This window comes from Hevea brasiliensis, chromosome 18, assembly GCF_030052815.1.
Source record: "Hevea brasiliensis isolate MT/VB/25A 57/8 chromosome 18, ASM3005281v1, whole genome shotgun sequence".
In the NCBI taxonomy this organism is placed as follows: Eukaryota; Viridiplantae; Streptophyta; class Magnoliopsida; order Malpighiales; family Euphorbiaceae; genus Hevea; species Hevea brasiliensis.
In genome coordinates this window covers 4,524,193-4,542,693 of record NC_079510.1, presented here as the reverse complement: position 1 = coordinate 4,542,693, position 18,501 = coordinate 4,524,193, and the positions used below count along the sequence as shown (strand labels likewise).

General features: G+C 35.9%; 1 protein-coding gene and 1 non-coding gene across 2 annotated transcripts; one reads left to right on the top strand and one right to left on the bottom strand.

Annotated features, from left to right (window-relative positions):
* Positions 1-11,000: 11,000 nt before the first annotated feature.
* LOC131176083 (vegetative cell wall protein gp1-like) lies at positions 11,001-11,927 on the bottom strand. Its single transcript, XM_058141198.1, has 2 exons — positions 11,436-11,927; positions 11,001-11,090 (listed from the first exon to the last, which is right to left on the bottom strand). Exons 1-2 carry the CDS (start codon positions 11,925-11,927, stop codon positions 11,001-11,003), a joined length of 582 nt encoding a protein of 193 aa, XP_057997181.1.
* A 6,062-nt stretch (positions 11,928-17,989) lies between these two features.
* LOC131176167 (small nucleolar RNA R71) lies at positions 17,990-18,096 on the top strand. Its single transcript, XR_009146292.1, has one exon. It is a non-coding gene; the product is annotated as a small nucleolar RNA R71 (small nucleolar RNA).
* The last annotated feature ends 405 nt before the right edge of the window (positions 18,097-18,501 follow it).

The window sequence follows — 18,501 nt, the reverse complement described above, 5'->3', positions numbered from 1 at the left end:
GAAAGCTATCATCATATCAGTTTCCAATGACAATCAAAACACCCATAGCTCAGTTGATTTCTAGCAAAATAGACTTGTAACTATTATTTCGAAATTCAATAAAAATGACACAGACTATACTACCAAAACTAATAACAAACCAAGCATTGACAGTACTGAACACAAGTTATAATTTCAATCTTTTAAAGGCATAGTTGCAACATCATTTTTTAAACAATAATCGTAGATTTACCATTACAGATTTGATATTAACTTCCAATGTTGAATCAAATCACACTGCAACTAGAACCATTCTAAAGCATTCAACATACAGATCTAGAGGGAATGCGTTACAGTTTGATCATTTTAACAAATAAGATTTTACAATAATGTGAGACTAAATTTAATAAGTAATAAATATTCCTATAAAACTCATCTATAGCAAAGGGTTGAACCAACACATTCCTAGCTAACGAAATTCATCCGAACTATATTAAAATTAAACCCAACATCATAAAATAAACATTCAGTTTGAAGGACAAATTTATAACTTATAACATAGGGAGATGGATTATACCTACACCAAAACAAATGATACGAACAAAATGAAGGACTTTGAAAGCAGCAAAATCCGGAAACTTATGGCCGAGCAAGATGGGTTTGACACTGTTGAAATCAAAACAAAGCCATAGAGAGAAATCACCATCTGAAACCGAGGTAGAGGAGCACGAACTGAAATGGGCCTTCATTGAAAACCAAAGAGAGGTGAACTGATGGAGGTATCATCGTGTTCTGCAGGCATCAATGGAGAAACCGATGAATTGGAAATACATTATGGAGCAAGTTGGGTGGGTCTAATCTTGTGCTACTAAGTTGAGATTCTGCTGGTGTTGGATTAAAAAAAGGAATTGCTGACCTTAGAGGGTTGGAGCGTGGGTGTAGATAAGAACTTCATTGATGTTAAAAATGGGTTTACAAATTGAAGGAGATGGGGCCAAGATTTAATGGAACTAGACGTAAGGCAATGTGTTGTGGCAGTGTTGGATGGCGGTGATTTTAGTTCACAAGAGAGCTGTTAGATACAGGTCTGTGAGGGAAATTTTCTTTGAAGGCGGCGGTTGTCGAATTGGGCAGATTGATATCGCAGGTGTTATGGGTCTAGTCTTTTGACAAAACAGTAAGAAGGAAACTTGCTATCTTTAAAACTCTCCTCTTCTTTTTCATGAAAAGATGAATTCATAGGAGTTTAAACCCTATAATGCAGGGTGGAGATTTGAGATAAAAAAAAAAAAAGTTGACATTGTGTGGGACAATTTTGTATTTATTATTTTTAATCCAAAGGTGTAAATTAAACTTAAAAAAAAAAAAAACAAAGGCCAAGATTAAATGAGGACAATTTTGTTTTTAATACTTTTTTTAATCTAAGGGTCAAAAATTTATCCTTACAAATTAAATCAAAGGTAGAGATTAAAAGGTACTAAAATGCTTTAACTAACTCAATCCATTGGTGAAAATTTAATCTCTAAAATTTAAGGGCTAGGATTTAATGGCTTACAAAAATTTGTTTTTATTACTTTTAATCTAAGGATTAAAAATAAAAAAGATAAAAATTAAAAGCTAAGATTGAATAATACCAAAATTTTTCTTTATTTATTTAACAAACTCCTAATCTAATAGTCTAAAATTAATTCTGAAAATATTCAAGGGCTAGGAGTAACTAGGACACATTTGTTTTATTACTTCTTAATCCTAGGGCCCACATTAATTCTTACAAAAATAAAGGGTCAAGATAAAAAGGTACAAAATTATTTTAACTAACTCCTAATCCAAGGGTCAAAATTAAAACTTAAGAAAAATTAAAGGTTAGGATTAAAAGTATCAAATTTGTTTTTATTCTCTTAAATCTAATGGCTAAGAAATAAAGTTAAAAAAGAAAATCAAGGGTGGGGATTAATTAAAACAATTTTACTCTTTTTCTTCAATTTTTCTAAAATTAAATCTTAAATCTAAAGAATGAAATTAAATCTTCATAAAATTGATGGTCAAAATTAAAATTGGTACAAAAATGATTTTTTTTAATTAAAATTAATTAATTTAATTTAAATTAATTTTTGAAATAAATAAACATTAAAAATAAATCTAATTAAGAGTTAGAGATGGAAAGGAAAATTAAAATATAATGTAATGGCCCGACCCACTAGTGATATTGTCCGCTCTGGGCCGAAGCCCTCACGGTTTTAAAACGCGTCAATAGGGGTTACGAACTATCAACTTATGAACCCAGCATCTCTCCCGTGTTTTGTCGATGTGGGATTTGCCTAGGGTGTTACAATCCACCCCTCTTATGGGACTCAGCGTCCTCGCTGAGGTTTGCCCCACCATCGTTCAAGATTGCACGCGGAGTGGCTCTGATACCACAAATGTAATGGCCCGGCCCACTAGTGATATTGCCCGCTCTGGGCCGAAGCCCTCACGGTTTTAAAACGCGTCAATAGGGGTTATGAACTATCAACTTATGAACCCAGCATCTCTCCCGTGTTTTGTCGATGTGGGATTTGCCTAGGGTGTTACAATCCACCCCCCTTATGGGACTCAGCGTCCTCGCTGAGGTTTGCCCCACCATCGTTCAAGGTTGCACGCGGAGCGGCTCTGATACCACAAATGTAACGGCCCGGCCCACTAGTGATATTGTCCGCTCTGGGCCGAAGCCCTCACGGTTTTAAAACGTGTCACTAGGGGTTAGGAACTATCAACTTATGAACCCAGCATCTCTCCCGTGTTTTGTCGATGTGGGATTTGCCTAGGGTGTTACACAAAGAGAAAATTAAAATTGAAGATGGATTAAATTTGATCATTGGAATTAAAACTTGTTTTACAATTAACAATTGAATTGCCATATAGAAAGAATCCAAGTTTAATTATTATTATTTTTATCATTTTTATTAAAATGCCAAGACAAAATATAGTGTCTACAGCTGCCTTTTTTGCATGTTTTCAATTAGAGTAAATGAGAAAAGGAATTTTGAGTTTTCTCCAAACACGAAACATTTAAAGACATAAACTTATATTTTGGACGAGTGAAACATAAAACAAAGTAAAATCCTAAAACATTTGAGATGCAAAAGTTGGCAGGTTGAAATTTGAAAAGAAAATGTGACTCACAATTGATGTAAAAAATAAGCTTGAGAAGTTGATGAACATGAAAATAAATTACCTTGATACACAGAAAATTGCAGAAAATTAAAATTAATGTGGCCTTTAAGTCCAGAGGTTGATGACATGAAAAATAAATGGTAGAAAATAAAATCAACATGAACCTTGAATCCAAAGGTTGATAGCATCAAAACTAGATGCCGAAATTAAAATCAACATGGGACTTAAGTCCAGTGGTTGATGACATGAAAAGGCAAATGGTAGAAAATAAAATCAACATGGACCTTGAATCCAGAGGTTGATGATAGGAAAAGTAAATGTAGAAATTAAAATCAATATGGACCTTGAGTCCAGAGGTTGATAATATAAAAAGGTAAATGGTAGGAAATAAAATCAACATGGACCTTGAATCCAGAGGTTGATGACAGAAAAAGTAAATGCAAAAATTAAAATCAACATGGGCCTTGATTCCAGAGATTGATAACATAAAAAGTAAATGCAGAATTTAAATTTAACAAAGCCTTGAGCTTAGAGGTTAATAACATAAAAGGTAAATTGCAAAAAATAAAATCAACATGGGCCTTGAGTCCAGAAGTTAATGACATGAAAAAGTAAATACAGAAACTAAAATCAACATGGACCTTGAGCCCAGAGGTTGATGATAGGAAAATTAAATATAGAAATCAAAATCAACATGAGCCTTGAGTCTAGAGGTTGATGACAAGAAAAGTAAATGCAGTAAGAAAGTGAACTGGAGCTTGGGATGTTAAGGGCAAATAATTACCATTGGGCATATACCTTCTTCATAAATGAATATGCTAATTTTGAGCTTTGTAAAAGCATATGTTTATTAAGGTAGAGCCAAGCATATGATGGATGCTTAATTACTAACTACTAACCAATGTTTAAATTTAAAATCTAATAAATATGATGGGACTAAATAAGGACAAAGCAAATCTAATGAGAAAAATCTTGCCTACTATTAAAAGTTTACTTAATCCTGAACTTGAAGCTGAGGAGTTGATTGGAGGATCAATAGTAGTTCCAAAGACAAGGTATTTTGTCTTTTTCTATTCCATTTCTTCCTTTATTTTCCTTCACCCACTTCTAATTACTTTTCTGGATGCCTTTTTGGATTTTTATCCTCCCCTCATCTTGCAGAAAGTGCCTTTTTAGGTTTTCGTCCTCTTTCTTTCATTTTGCTAGAAGCACCTTTTTAGGTTTTCACTCCCACCTTTTCTTCTTCTTCTTCTGCTCCTTTTTTTTCTCTTTTTTTTTTCCGGATGTGACACCCCTTACTCGTCTATAGTGTAGTCAAGCGAGGAGTGCCACATTTGGTGCCGGAGCACCCTATCTTATGTTGTCCTATTCACTATTAATTTTAAACTTATAGAAAATGTGTCAATTTTTTTTTTATATATCACAATTTATTTCTGTGGATACCCGGGCAGAGCCCCCTCTGTTTAATTGGCATCTGGAAGTTTCCACAAGTTATCTGTTAAAATAATACCATGTCTCATAATTCTACATGTCATATTATCTCATTTCTGCTTATACAATCTCAAGTTCATTCATTTATTTCATTCATTCATATAGACATTCATATGCAGAAATTCATAACTTTAATTACAATCCAAAATACAAACTTACAATTTTTATTACATCACAAACTAGTAATTACATCATGTTTATACACAATGAACCAAAATACTAGTCTATACATGGGCCCTACCAAAATACAAAATGACTGGTGAGGTGACTCCGGATGGTGGCAGATCTGGTCAGAGCTCTATCAGACGCTACTGTGGCGGTAAGATGTGAAAGTATATTTGTGCATGTGTGTTATGTTCCAAATATATTTAAAAATGAAAAAATATTTTAAGGGTTTTGTTTTCTTAAAAAGTTTTAAAGTGATTGTTTCAGATAGAAGAAACTTTAGTGATAGACTTTCGGTAACCGAAATCCTTTTTATGGTTCAAATGCCCATTTAGGCAGAATCGACTTTAGCAGTCAAAAATTGAACTTTTGGCAGTCAAAAGTCTCTCGACAGAGAAGGTGTGAAAGGGACCTCAACTCATTTCTTGTCCAAAACACTTTTCCTTTCTCTCTCAACTATTGGGGCATACAAGGAGCTCTTTGAAGAGATTTCCTTGGATTTTTGAAGATCTAGTGGGGGATTCTTCAATTTAGAAGTGTGAAAAAATAGATTCAAGTTTTGAAGTTTTGGTTCTCCCACTTCCAAGCTCCAAAAAAAGAGGTAACTTTATTTTCTTCTTAATCTAATAAATAGATCTAAGAGAGTTGATGAGGAATTAGGTTTCTAAAGCTTTAATTTCATGAAAAGTTGTTTCAAGTTAAGTTTTTGAAAGTTTATGCTATGTTGGGTTTGGGGAAAACCTAAGATTTAAGTTTTGATGAATGTATGTGGGTATTAAGCATGTTTTCTAGTTGTTCTAGGCCCTAGAGATGTGTATATGTGATGAGGTTGTGTTTTGAAACTTTGAAATGAGTTTGGGTGTTAATGGGAGAAGGGATCTACAGGTTTTAAGCTTGGGGATCCTAGAAATTCCCAGGTTTGGTTGCCAAAAAGCCAATGGTTTAATAGCCAAAGCTTACATTTTCTCGAAAATTTTGAAAAATTTTCGAGTTCAGTAGCTGAAATCTGGACTTCAGTAGCCACTGTGGCTACTGCCCAAAATTGGGTACTTGATGTTCCAAGATTCAGCAGCTGAAGACCAAGGTCCAGCAGTTAAACTTGGTTCTGCCCACTATATTTCACCTTCGATTTCAAGGTTTCAAAACCTAATTTCATGGTTCCTAAGGGCCTAGAATAGAATGTTTATGTTATGTATAGGGTTTTAGAGCATTGTATAACACTCTAGGTTCCGATTTTATAGGGTCGAGCTTGAAGGACTCAAAAGAGAAAAGATTTGATGTGACTTATCCGCAAGTATACGGGTCGTCTCAAGTAATAAAGTGATGAATCAAGTATCGTTCCCACGAGGATTTGCTGTTTGATTACTAAACTATGAATGAAGCGATTATTTGGGCTAATGATTAATGAATAAATGTTAAATGTAAATGAGCAAGGTAAATTGATTAATCTAATTGAAATGGGTAAAGAGCAAACAAATAAATTCTAATTCTAGTTCGCAATTAAACTAAAATTAACAATGGGTAATTTAAACGAAAGTCTAATTATGGTAAAAATTGATTCCAGAGTTGGGGGTTTATGCATAAATTAATTGGGATTTGTCTTGGGCATTCCAATTTTTAGGGAAAAATAGAGTTTGAAGGAAATTGATTCTAAATCCTTTTGATATCTTTTTCAAGCAAATCAAAGTGTATTCTAAAATAACCAAACCTACTTTCGTATGTATTTGATTACTTTAAAACCCATTAAGTTTTGTAACCAATAATTAATTCCTCTTAAAGTCCTAGTTTATTTCTAAATCTAGGTGATTTTAAGTTCCAATCCATGATTACCCATCAATAACTTTCACCTTTCGGTCCTTCAACCAAAGATTAACACAATACCCAATGGGTACCAACATTAGGCAAGTAAATCAAGCACACAAGGAAGGAATCAAAACTCATATTCATATAAAATAAGGAAATACCCAATCCAAATCCACAAATTAATCTAAGACATATTTCCCAACTCTGAAATCTAAAGAAATTACTCACTCATGATGGTATTTACAAGAAATATTGATGGAAAAGTAAAGGAAAACATGATAAGAGGACTGAAATAGAAAACCTGTGGAAGAACCAAAGTCTCTTGTTTCTGGAGCTCCAAACATTGTGCAGTAGCTCCTCCCCAAAAGAAAATGGCGTCTTCTCTCTCTCTTTCTATTAAATTTTCTTTCCTTTTTTTTTTCCTCCCTTCCTCTTGTGGCAAAAATAAGGAAATGATGAATTTATATGGTCCTAAAAAACTACCCTAAAAGTAAATAACAGCTAAGGAGTGAATAGGAAATGAGGCGTAAAATTATCCAAGTCAGCAGCATTTTTCACGTTCTGGGCAGTATGCTTAGGGTTCGACTTAACCATAAGCAGCTTCTTAGCAAATTTCAGCTTCTAGTCACACTGTCTGCTTAAGGTTAAGCAGACCTTCAGCAAATCTCGGCAGACTTAGAGTAGAATGGATTCTTCTGCTGGTGCTTGACTTGTGCTGCTCCTTAAGTACTGCCGCTTTACCCTAAGCATGACCTTAAGCAAAGTCTCAAGCAAATTTCGGCTAGTTTGCTCTTTCAAGGCTTGATTTCTTCAACTTTCCTCCATGCTTAAAGAACTTCAAATCTCTTCAAATTATTTCCTATTGCACTCATTGATCCTCGATTTGCCACAAAATCCTATAAAAAAACAACAAAATTACAAAAATCAAATATAAAGTATCTAAAGTTAACAAATAAACTAAAATAAAGCTAAAAACATAAAATATACTAAAATATAAGGGCAAAATGGATGCAAAACTACTCTAAAATGCCTATATGAAGTGAGTGTAACAAATTCCCCCAAACTCAAACCTTTGCTTGTCCTCAAGCAAATTAAAAACAATTAATACAATTTGGGGTACCTTACCTTAAATTCATGAAAATTACTTATCCAAACTCTCAAGCTTACCTTTAGCCACCAACAAACCATATACCCACTTTCAAGATGCAAAGAATTTAATCCTTACCAAAGTTATCACCGCTTAGCCTTGGGTCAATTATCCATATCATCAAGCCCAAACCAATCAATCACAAGAATAATCGTGCCTAAATAGACTATAGGGTAATCCATAAGCTAAAGTATCTCAAATAATGATGGAAGTAAATGAATGGATTAATGATATCACAATCCCATAGGCAATTTTCCTATTCCAATCTCCACTAATGTAGCAAAACACTATCAAAAGATCAAAAGGACTTTCAAGGGTTGTAATGTGGCTAAGGGGGTGATAATGTGGTTAACAAGAAAGGATAAAGGTAACAAAATATGAGAATAATCAAATTATTAAAAGATCAAGATACACAAAATATTTTTTATTTTATTATTATTTTTTTTTAAATCAATTGGGAGAAGGAACTTTACAACTTTTCACTAATGCTAGCATATAATTTTGAAGCTTTTAGAGGGACTACATAAATATCATTGACTTGAATTATAATTGTCGCTTTCAATTCACCCCCAAACTCATTTCTTTGTGTACTTGGGTGGTGAATTACTTTACATACCATAATTGAATTTGCTAGCTTTTTTTTTTTTTTTTTGAATCACTTCTCCCAACTAATTATTATCATTTTTTTTATTTTATTTTTTTTTATTAATTTTTTATTTATATGTATCTATCACTCAAAGAATTATTCTCATGGAGGGTAGGTAAGTGTTTGGGTTTATGGCTAGGTATTAATGTGGGTTCCAAAGAAATAAGAGGGATAAATGTAGGCTCAAATTGGTTTCAAAGGAAATTTTGAAGTGAGGTTGGCTAAGGCTAAAACGTGGGTTTAAAATTCAAAGAATGCCTAGATCATTTCTTTTTCAAGTGTATGCTATGATTTCGCCTTGAAAGGTTTAGAAAGATTGTTCTAGGATTGGTGAGACATCAATTAGCTACTTCTCACCCTAGAGTTTTCTCTAAGCACTCAAAGTCAATGCAATTGATTGGGTGGCCCTTGGCTAAGAAGATATAAACTAAAGCAAGAATCTAATAACTTTGCACCTATCTAGAACTTTCAATCCATCAAACCCTTCTAAAAGTAAGCTCAATTGCTCTTCAAAGCAATTCTCAATCCTCTAAGGACAAGGTAAAAATTTATTTTTATGATATGCATGATCCTAAAATGAATGCATAAATCAAATTAAAACTAAGTGTAATCTATATGAAAACTATATGCAAATGTATGTATATGGGTATAGACATGTGTGTGGTATATGTATAAGTGTATGGATTATCTATATATGGATGAATGAAATGCAACAAATGAATGAATGAAAATTTTAAAAATTTTGCAAAAATTTTGCCCTCACCCCCAAACTCAAATGAAACATTGTCCTCAATGTTTAAAATGAATGCAAAGATGGGCAAAATTGTGTGAACTAATCAATTAATGAAATATATACAATTGGGGATTAAATCAATATAAGCTCAAGTATTTCAAAATTAGCTCAAAATGATATTAACAATGAAGCTTTAGAGAGAAAAAATGTGAAAAAGTATCCCAAATGTATGGATTTACACTGCTTAAGATATTGCTTAACCTGCTGCATAGGGTAAAGCGAAAGCATAAGCATTGGTAACATACCATAAGCTTAAATGGTGTAAGGGAAGTCATACTGCAATCGATGTGGAAATGTGTGTGGCTCAAAGAAAATTTGTGCAACTCATCAATGTCAGCAAAATTAGGATTGAAGAAAAGATAAAGTGCAAAAATAATGTGCAAGAAAATGAAAAAGTGTAAAGAAATAAAATCTAATAGTTAAATCAAAAATTAAACCAAAAAAAAAAACATTCACAGAGTATCTATGTCCATAGCAGAAAATAAAATAAAGTAAACTAAAGGAAAGAAGTGCAAGTATAATCATAAAAACTAATTACCAAAGTATTACAACTAGTACCAAAGTTCGAAAACTAAAATAAACAGATTACAAAATAAACTTAAAACAGAAATTAAAACTGCTGCTACTGATCAAGCTCTGCTATCAAGGCTTTGTTGTTTGATCGTGGTCCGCCTGTGTTCTGCAGTAGGTTCATTGTGATCCGAAGCTTCAGAAGCAGTTTCCAAATTTTCTATGAGGTCTTTCATTTCTTGAAACATGGCTTGGCCCCAATGATATAAGTTGTTGTAGGATTGGGCCAGTTTGTTGTAAAGCTCCAACATTTGAAGTTGATGTTGCTTCTGTTTCTTTTTAAGAGATAAAAATCTCTTTTTAAGTTTCTTTTCTAGCTTCTTCTTTTGGTTAACTCACACTGACCCATGGTTTCAATTTTGATTTCTAAGTTCTTCAAGGTAGCAAGAATTTCTGTGTTGTCAGGTGAGGGAACAGATGGTTGGACAGTGAAACTTGTTATTCTAGATTCCAAGGATCTTAAGTGTCACACCCCTCTATGGGTGGCCTTTCTAGAGGCCGGACTGCGACTCACAGTCGCTTTGTGGAATTAAATCCCTTCGCCCTGCAGAGCTAGGATTCGAACCCTTATCACTCACGGATTTGCTTCGCCTCTCACCAATTGAGCTCAAATCCGTGAGTGATAAGGGTTCGAATCCTAGCTCTGCAGGGCGAAGGGATTTAATTCCACAAAGCGGACAGTACCTTGTGAGTCGCAGGTCCGGCCTCTAGAAGGGTACTGCAAGAAGGCCACCCATAGAGGGGCTTGAGTGGGCCCCTGGGTGTGACATTAAGAGGGATAAAATGTCTCACAAAACTGGGGTAGTGGTTGGTTATGGTTACTGTGGTGTAAAGGTAGTGGGGTCTGTAGTACCGGTGGTATCGTGGATGTCCGCAATGCAGTATAGGTATGGCCTATTTTCTCACAAACATCCATATGCAAAGAACATTGTGTTTGTCTATATATGATTCCGTAAACTGGCAAAGAATTTATATAGACTAGCATCAAAGCTAAATGAGTTTGCTATAGCTTATATACCCCCAAAAACTATACTACCTTTAGTATGCTTTGTGACAATTTGGTGCCAATGAGTAGCTATGAAATGGGCTGGCTTACTTGTTTTCTCTCTTTCATGCACCACAAGAGAAACAAGTCACCAAAGACCCACAATATCAAGTATCGTGTCCCCTTCCTAAAACAAAGGTAAGAAATGAACCTATGGAGGTATTTCAATACATGGTCAACTATCCTAGAGGCTTTTGTCGTCCTCTGCCTATAATAACCCCAAAAGGTGCAATATCCTTCCGCACTGAACAGGGTCATAAACAGTTTGCTGCCACTCAATGTTTTTATACCCCGAATCCTGAAAACCAAAAATTGCATTCATAGCAGCCATGTCTAACTCCCTATCAATTCCAGCACATCGAAAATATATCATATCTTTATGTTCAGGCACTGTTGGTTTGAAACTCAGCCTTAAGGAACTCAAAAATTCCAGGGTTAAATCCTTGTACACTGGTTCCCTAATTTTAGCAAAATCAGTCCAGCTAACAGCATTCAAATAGGCAAATACAGAGTCATAAATGCCTAATTCTTTCAAAATTTGCTCATCCATATACTTGTTTGCCAAAATGGTTTTAGAAACTAATTTCTCATAGGCCTTTTTCATAGCCATATCCCTAAAAGCCCAAGGTAATGGAGAAATTACCTCCTCGATATTATCTGCAGATGATGCAGGTGCTGGAGAGTGTAAGGGAGACTGAGGTACTGGTGTTTGGACCACTGGTGTTGGGGTTTGCGAGGAAGACCTGGTCCTTTTGCTGACTGGTTCAGAGGACGGCTGAGGTGGAGAATTTAGGTCGAAAGGAACAGAGGGTACTCGTTTTCGTTTTCCGACAGGGGTTTCCTTGGGTCTACCTGCAGCCCTTTTAGTTTTACCTTTGGTTTTCGTTTGAGTAGGCGCAGGCTCAGGCACTGGTTCTGGGGAATGGGTGTCGAGAATTGGTGTTTCATTTTGCGGTTCGGTTTGCGGCGAAAGGGGAGTCGGCGGAATGAGAGGTGGTATCTGGCTTGGGGGTGGTGGCGGTGACTGAGGTGGTGGCGATTGAGGTAATAGCGGTGTTTGTGGTGGCGGTGACTGAGGGAGCGGCGGACTGGGGCTGGGGTTAGGGTTTGTGGGCAATGAGGATGGAGTACCCATTTTAGGTCGAAATTTGCTGAGTTTGGGTTTGTGGGAAGACCACATTTTAGTTCTTACCATTTTAATGAAAGGAAAGAAACCTTTCGGCTTCTGAAGATTGCCTAAAAATGGCGTGGGAAAGGAGTCGACGAGGTTTATCAGGAGTGTGGGGGAGGCTTTTGGAAAATTGGCGGACATCTTGGGCTATTTTAAATTGTGGGGCAGACTTGTTGTAAGATGGGCCATGCTTGGGGTTAAGCATAAGGTTCAGCAGAATTTGCTTAAGACTCTGCTTGACAAGCAATGTCATCAGCAAGTTTCAGTGTTTTGGGAAAAATTGTGGTTTTGCTTGCCAAAAACAGTCCACAAGCTATGGAATTCTATCATGACCCTCAGCAATTACCAAATACACACAAACACCATAAAATTGAGGGATTTAAGTTCATCATCTCTTAGCACTCATCAAACACAATATATTTTCATTTAGCTCATGCAAGCATTTTTTCAATTAAGGCACTAATTGTGACTACCTTTTGCACACTTAATGAAATGATCTCCTTTCTGATCTTGTACCAAAAGCACATTTTCAGCAGCATTTGAGACAAGTTCCAATCAATCAAAAATTGCAAAAAAGATATAGAAATTGACCTTTTAAGCAGCATGAACAGTAGCATGAACAGTAATAAAAATCTGCAGATTACAAAAACTAGCAGCAATTTAAACAAAAACATGTAAATTCCTATCAGACTACAAAATTATATATACACTAAAAGGTGAAACTCAACAAACATTATTTTTGCACTTCAATAAAGCTCACATCAGTCCTAAATATCAAAATTGATCCTCATTCAAGTTGCATTCCACAGAATTTACACAAAACACAAAATCAAACATGTGCTATCAAGTATATTGCAACATCATCAATTTAGCACAAGTTTAAAGGTGTTACTATTCACAGGCACTGGATAAAGTGCAGAATGTTGCTTATACTTGCTTCCCTTCAATTCTTTGTTTTTGCCACAAGTGTAAACTTGCCCAATCTTCATGAATGGCCTACAAAAGATAAACAAATGTCACTTTTGAGATTAATGAGGGTGAAAACTGAAAATGAAATGAAATGGAAAATTAATGAACTATAAAAGGATACGCTTGGGTTGCCTCCCAAGAAGCGCTTGTTTAGGGTCTTAAGCTTGACCTTCCACTCCAATTCTAAGCATCCCTGATTGGAGAACTAAGCCATGAAACCTCTACGACCCTTTGCGTGGGTTCTCCAACAATATAATGCTTTAATCTCTGCCCATTAACTTTGAAAGTCCCTGAGGTTTCATTACCTATCTCAACAGCTCCATAGGGGTATACCTTTATAACAGTGTAGGGTCCTGACCATCTTGACTTTAATTTTCCTGGAAATAACCTTAACCTAGAGTTGTATAGAAGAACAACATCACCTTCCTGAAATTCTTTCCTCCTAATATGCTTATCATGCCATCTCTTAGTTCTTTCTTTGTAAAGCTTGGCATTTTCATAAGCATCCAGTCTAAGTTCCTCAAGTTTATTTAGTTGCAGCATTCTTTTTCCTCTTGCAGTTTTTAAGTCAAAGTTCAGTGTTCTTATGGCCCAATATGCTCTATGCTCCAACTCCAAAGGTAAATGACAAGCTTTCCCATAAACCAATCTAAATGGGGTAGTTCCAATAGGGGTTTTAAAAGCTGTTCTATAGGCCCAAAGAGCATCATCTAACTTTAGTGACCAATCTTTCCTTGAACTATTCACTGTTTTCTCAAGAATTCTTTTCAGCTCTCTATTGGAGATCTCCACTTGACCACTAGTTTGTGGATGGTAGGGTGTTGCAATCTTATGCTTCACTCCATATTTTTGCAATAATCTTTCAAATTGATGGTTGCAAAAATGAGAACCTCCATCACTTATAATGGCACATGGAGTTCCAAATCTTGTAAAAATGAATTTTTTAAGGAATTTAATCACAACTCTTACATCATTAGTTGGAGATGGTATAGCTTCAACCCATTTGCTCACATAATCTACTCCAACTAAAATGTATTTGTGTCCCAAGGATGATGGAAAAGGTCCCATGAAATCAATGCCCCACACATCAAATAATTCCACTTCCAATATATTTTGGAGGGGCATTTCATCTCTCTTTGAGATATTACCCATCCTTTGACACCTATCACATGTATTTACAAACTTCCTCACATCCTTAAACATGTGTGGCCAAAAGAACCCTGCTTGAAGAACTTTTTCTGCAGTCTTTGTCACACTCATATGACCCCCATAAAGTGAAGAATGGCAATCTTTGATAACATTCCCTATCTCCTCATCAGCTAAACATCTTCTAATCAGCCCATCTCCACACCTCTTGAACAAAAATGGCTCCTCCCAATCATAATCCTTCACATCAAAAAGAAATTTCTTCTTTTGCTGCCATGTTAGATCAGGTGGAAGGATTCCACACACTAGATAGTTCACAAAATCTGCATACCAAGGGACTTGTGCATTCATGATTACTAACAGTTGCTCATCAGGAAAATAATCATCTATTGGGGGCTCTTTTCCCAAATTGTCTCCTTGTTCTTGCCTCAATCTAGATAGATGATCCGCTACCACATTTTCTACTCCTTTCTTATCTTTAATTTCCAAGTCAAACTCTTGAAGGAGTAACACCCACCTTATCAATCTAGTTTTAGCCTCTTTTTTCTGAAGGAGATACTTGATAGCTGCATGATCCGTGTATACTATTACCTTAGACCCCACAAGATAGGACCTGAATTTGTCTACTGCAAATACTCTCGCCAAAAACTCTTTTTCTGTAGTAGAGTAATTTATTTGAGCATCATCTAAGGTCCTACTTGCATAGTATATTGCATACACCTTCTTATCTTTCCTTTGTCCCAAAACAGCCCCAATGGCATAATCACTAGCATCGCACATTAACTCAAAAGGTAATGACCAATCGGGTGGCTGCATAATAGGAGCAGATATCAAAGCTTCCTTTATCCTGCAAAAAGCATTCATACAATTAGTATCAAAATTAAATTCCACTTCTTTACTCAATAAATTGGTAAGAGGTTTAGAAATCTTAGAGAAATCCTTGATGAATCTCCTATAAAATCCAAAGATGCCCCAAGAAACTCCTCACTCCCTTCACAGATGTTAGGGGTGGCATTTTCTCAATAATTTCTACCTTTGATTTATCCACCTCAATACCCCTGTTTGACACAAGATGTCCCAAAATAATTCCTTCTTGTACCATAAAATGGCACTTTTCCCAATTCAAAACTAAATTGAACTCTTCACATCTCTGCAAAACCTTATACAAGTTAGATAAGCATTCATCAAAAGATTTACCATACACAGAAAAATCATCCATGAACACTTCCATAATACCCTCAATCATGTCAGAAAATATGGACATCATACATCATTGAAATGTAGCAGGGCATTACATAGTCCAAATGGCATCCTTCGTATGCAAAGGTACCATAAGGACATGTGAAGGTAGTTTTATCCTCGATCATCGGGTGAATAGGGATCTGAAAGAACCCTGAATAGCCATCCAAATAGCAAAAATAAGAATGATGAGCTAGTCTCTCAAGCATTTGATCTATAAATGGTAATGGAAAATGGTCCTTTCTAGTTGCCTTATTCAATTTCCTATAGTCTATACACATTCTCCATCGATTCAGCTTCTTGTAGGTATTAGTTCATCATTTTCATTTTTCACTACCGTGATGCCCCTTTCTTAGGTACAACATGGATCGGACTTACCCAATTCTTATCGTAAATGTGGTAAATAATACTGCATCAAGCAATTTCAAGATCTCCTTTTCACAACCTCTTTCATATTTGGATTCAATCTCCTTTGTGATTCTCGAGAGGCTTTATGGTCATTTTCCAACAAAATTCTATGCATGCACACGTAGGATGTATTCCTTTAATATCATCAATGGTATAACCAATTATCCTTCTATGCTTCCTAAGAACTCTCAATAATTTTTCAACCTCACAATCAGTCAATTTAGCACTAACAATCACAGGATATGTAGAATTTTGACCTAGAAAAGCATACCTGAGATTTGTTGGAAGAGGTTTCAACTCTACCTTAGGTGCTTCACTTTTCTCAAGCTTTGATGATGGAGTTGTATCTTGCTTCAAGTTCCCAATCTTTTCAATATCAGCCATAGGCAAAGGTGGATTTCCTTCCAAAATTGTAGCATATTCTGCAGCTTCTTCAATCTCATCCCCTTTTTTGATGTTATGAACCAAACAAGCTTCTAAGGGATCTTTAGGATGTTGCTTTTTAAGCACTTCTCTAACCTCTTCATCTATCACATCAACTCTCAAGCATGAGTTTGAATCATCTTTCTTTTTCATTGCTTGAAACAAATTAAATTCAACTTTCTCTTCCCCAACTTCCAATGTAAGTCTCCCATTTTTTACATCAATCACAGCTCCAGCAGTAGCAAGGAAAGGTCTACCAAGAATAATAGGAATGTGTACATCCTCCTCCATCTCCAATACCACAAAATCCACTGGTATGAAAAATTTCTCAACTTTTAGAGGAACATTCTCAATTATTCCAATTGGAAATTTAATAGACCTATCTGCTAACTGTAGTGATATGGTAGTAGGCTTCATTTCTCCAATCTTCACTTTCTCATAGATAGACAATGGCATCAGACTAACACTGGCTCCAAGATCACACAAAGCCTTATCTATACTGATATCCCCAATGTGACATGGTATGGAAAAACTTCCAGGATCTTTCAGTTTGGGTGGAAGCTTATTTTGCAAAATAGCACTGCTTTCTTCCGTGAGAGCTACAGTCTCAAATTCCTCCAATTTCTTCTTGTTAGATAAAATCTCCTTCAAAAATTTGGCATATGAAGGCATTTGTGCTAAGGCATCAGTGAAAGGAATAGTCACATGCAAAGACTTCAATACCTCCAAAAACTTCCCAAATTGTTTATCCAATTTTGCTTTCTGAAACCTTTGTGGGAATGGTAAAGGTGGCATGTAGGCTTTAGGTGCAACGTATTTGGGCTCTTCTTCTTTGCTCTCCCCCTCCTTACTTCCTTTTTCTTCCACTGAATTTTCTTTCTCAGCTTCAATTCTAACTTCAGCTTCAGTTTGTTCATCTCCTTCTCTGCTTTTCTTTTCTTCAACTTTCTCTTCAATCTTTTTATCTCCATCCTTCAATATTTTTCCACTTCTCAATGTAATAGCCTTGCAATGCTCCCTTGAATTTTCTGGTTGGCTAGGAAGCTTCCCAAATGCTTTGTTACTTGAAGAGCTAGCTTGTTGAGCTATCTGATTCTCTAACATCTTGTTGTGTGTTGCCATTTGATCTACTTTAGATGCTAATTGAGAAATCATTTCTTGTTGACTTTGATGGCTCACAAGTAGAGTTTCAATCATAGATTCCAATCTAGCTGTCTTGTCTAGTTGTGCTTGTTGTGGTAGAGGTGGAGCAGGTGCATTTTGAGGTTTAGAAATTCCAGGAGGGGGGCCTCTATTCTGCTGAAAATTCTGATTTTGTTGATATCCGTAAGGTTCTTTGAAAATTCTGATTTTGCCCTTGTCTACCTCCCAAGAGAAATTGGGGTGGTTTCTCCATGCTGGATCATAAGTTGCAGAAAATGAGTTACCACCTGGTCTTTGATTGTAGTTCCCCACATAATCCACTTGCTCACTTGAAAAATCTTGATTAAGTGCAGAAAAATCTGCTGCACAATTGACATTTGCAGCTCCAACTTCATCAGACATTAGAACCTTCAGCTGAAGAATCTACTTTCATACTTAGCTTGTCCATCTTCCTTGTTAAAGCATCAAATTTAGCATTAATCATATTCATGGCATCAAGCTCAAACATACCAGCTGGTTTCTTGATCTCATTCCTCTCACAACTCCATTGGTAGTTGTTATAAGCAATTTTATCAAGAGCGGAAAAAGCTTCATCTTCAGATTTCTCCATAAGGTCACCTCCAGAAGATGCATCAATTGTACTTCTAATAGCTGGTGAAACTCCATTGTAAAAGTGTTGAACAAGCATCCACTTAGGAATCCCATGATGTGGACATCTCCTTTGCAAATCCTTGTACCTCTCCCATGCTTCATACAAGCTCTCATCATCTCTAGGTTTGAAAGAAGTCAGCTCATTTCTTAGCTTAGCTGTCTTGCTTGGTGGAAAATATTGAGCTAAAAATGCTTGAGAAAGTTCATCCCATGTTGTGATAGAACCCGGTGGCAAAGAATGTAACCACTCTCTAGCTCGGTCCTTCAGAGAAAAAGGAAATAATCTGAGTCGAATTGCATCATCAGAAACTCCATTTATCTTCAACATATTGCTGATCTCAAGAAAGTGTGCTAGATGCACATGTGAACTTTCACTTGGATTTCCTCCAAATTGTGCTTGTTGTACCATTTGACAGAGTGCAGGCTTCAGTTCAAAATTATTAGCTTCTACTCTTGGCCTTGTGATACTTGGCATGAAATCTCCAATGTTAGGATAGGCATGATCTTTCACAGAGCGGTTGTTATTGTTGTTGTTGGCCATTTCTTCTTGTAATTCCTC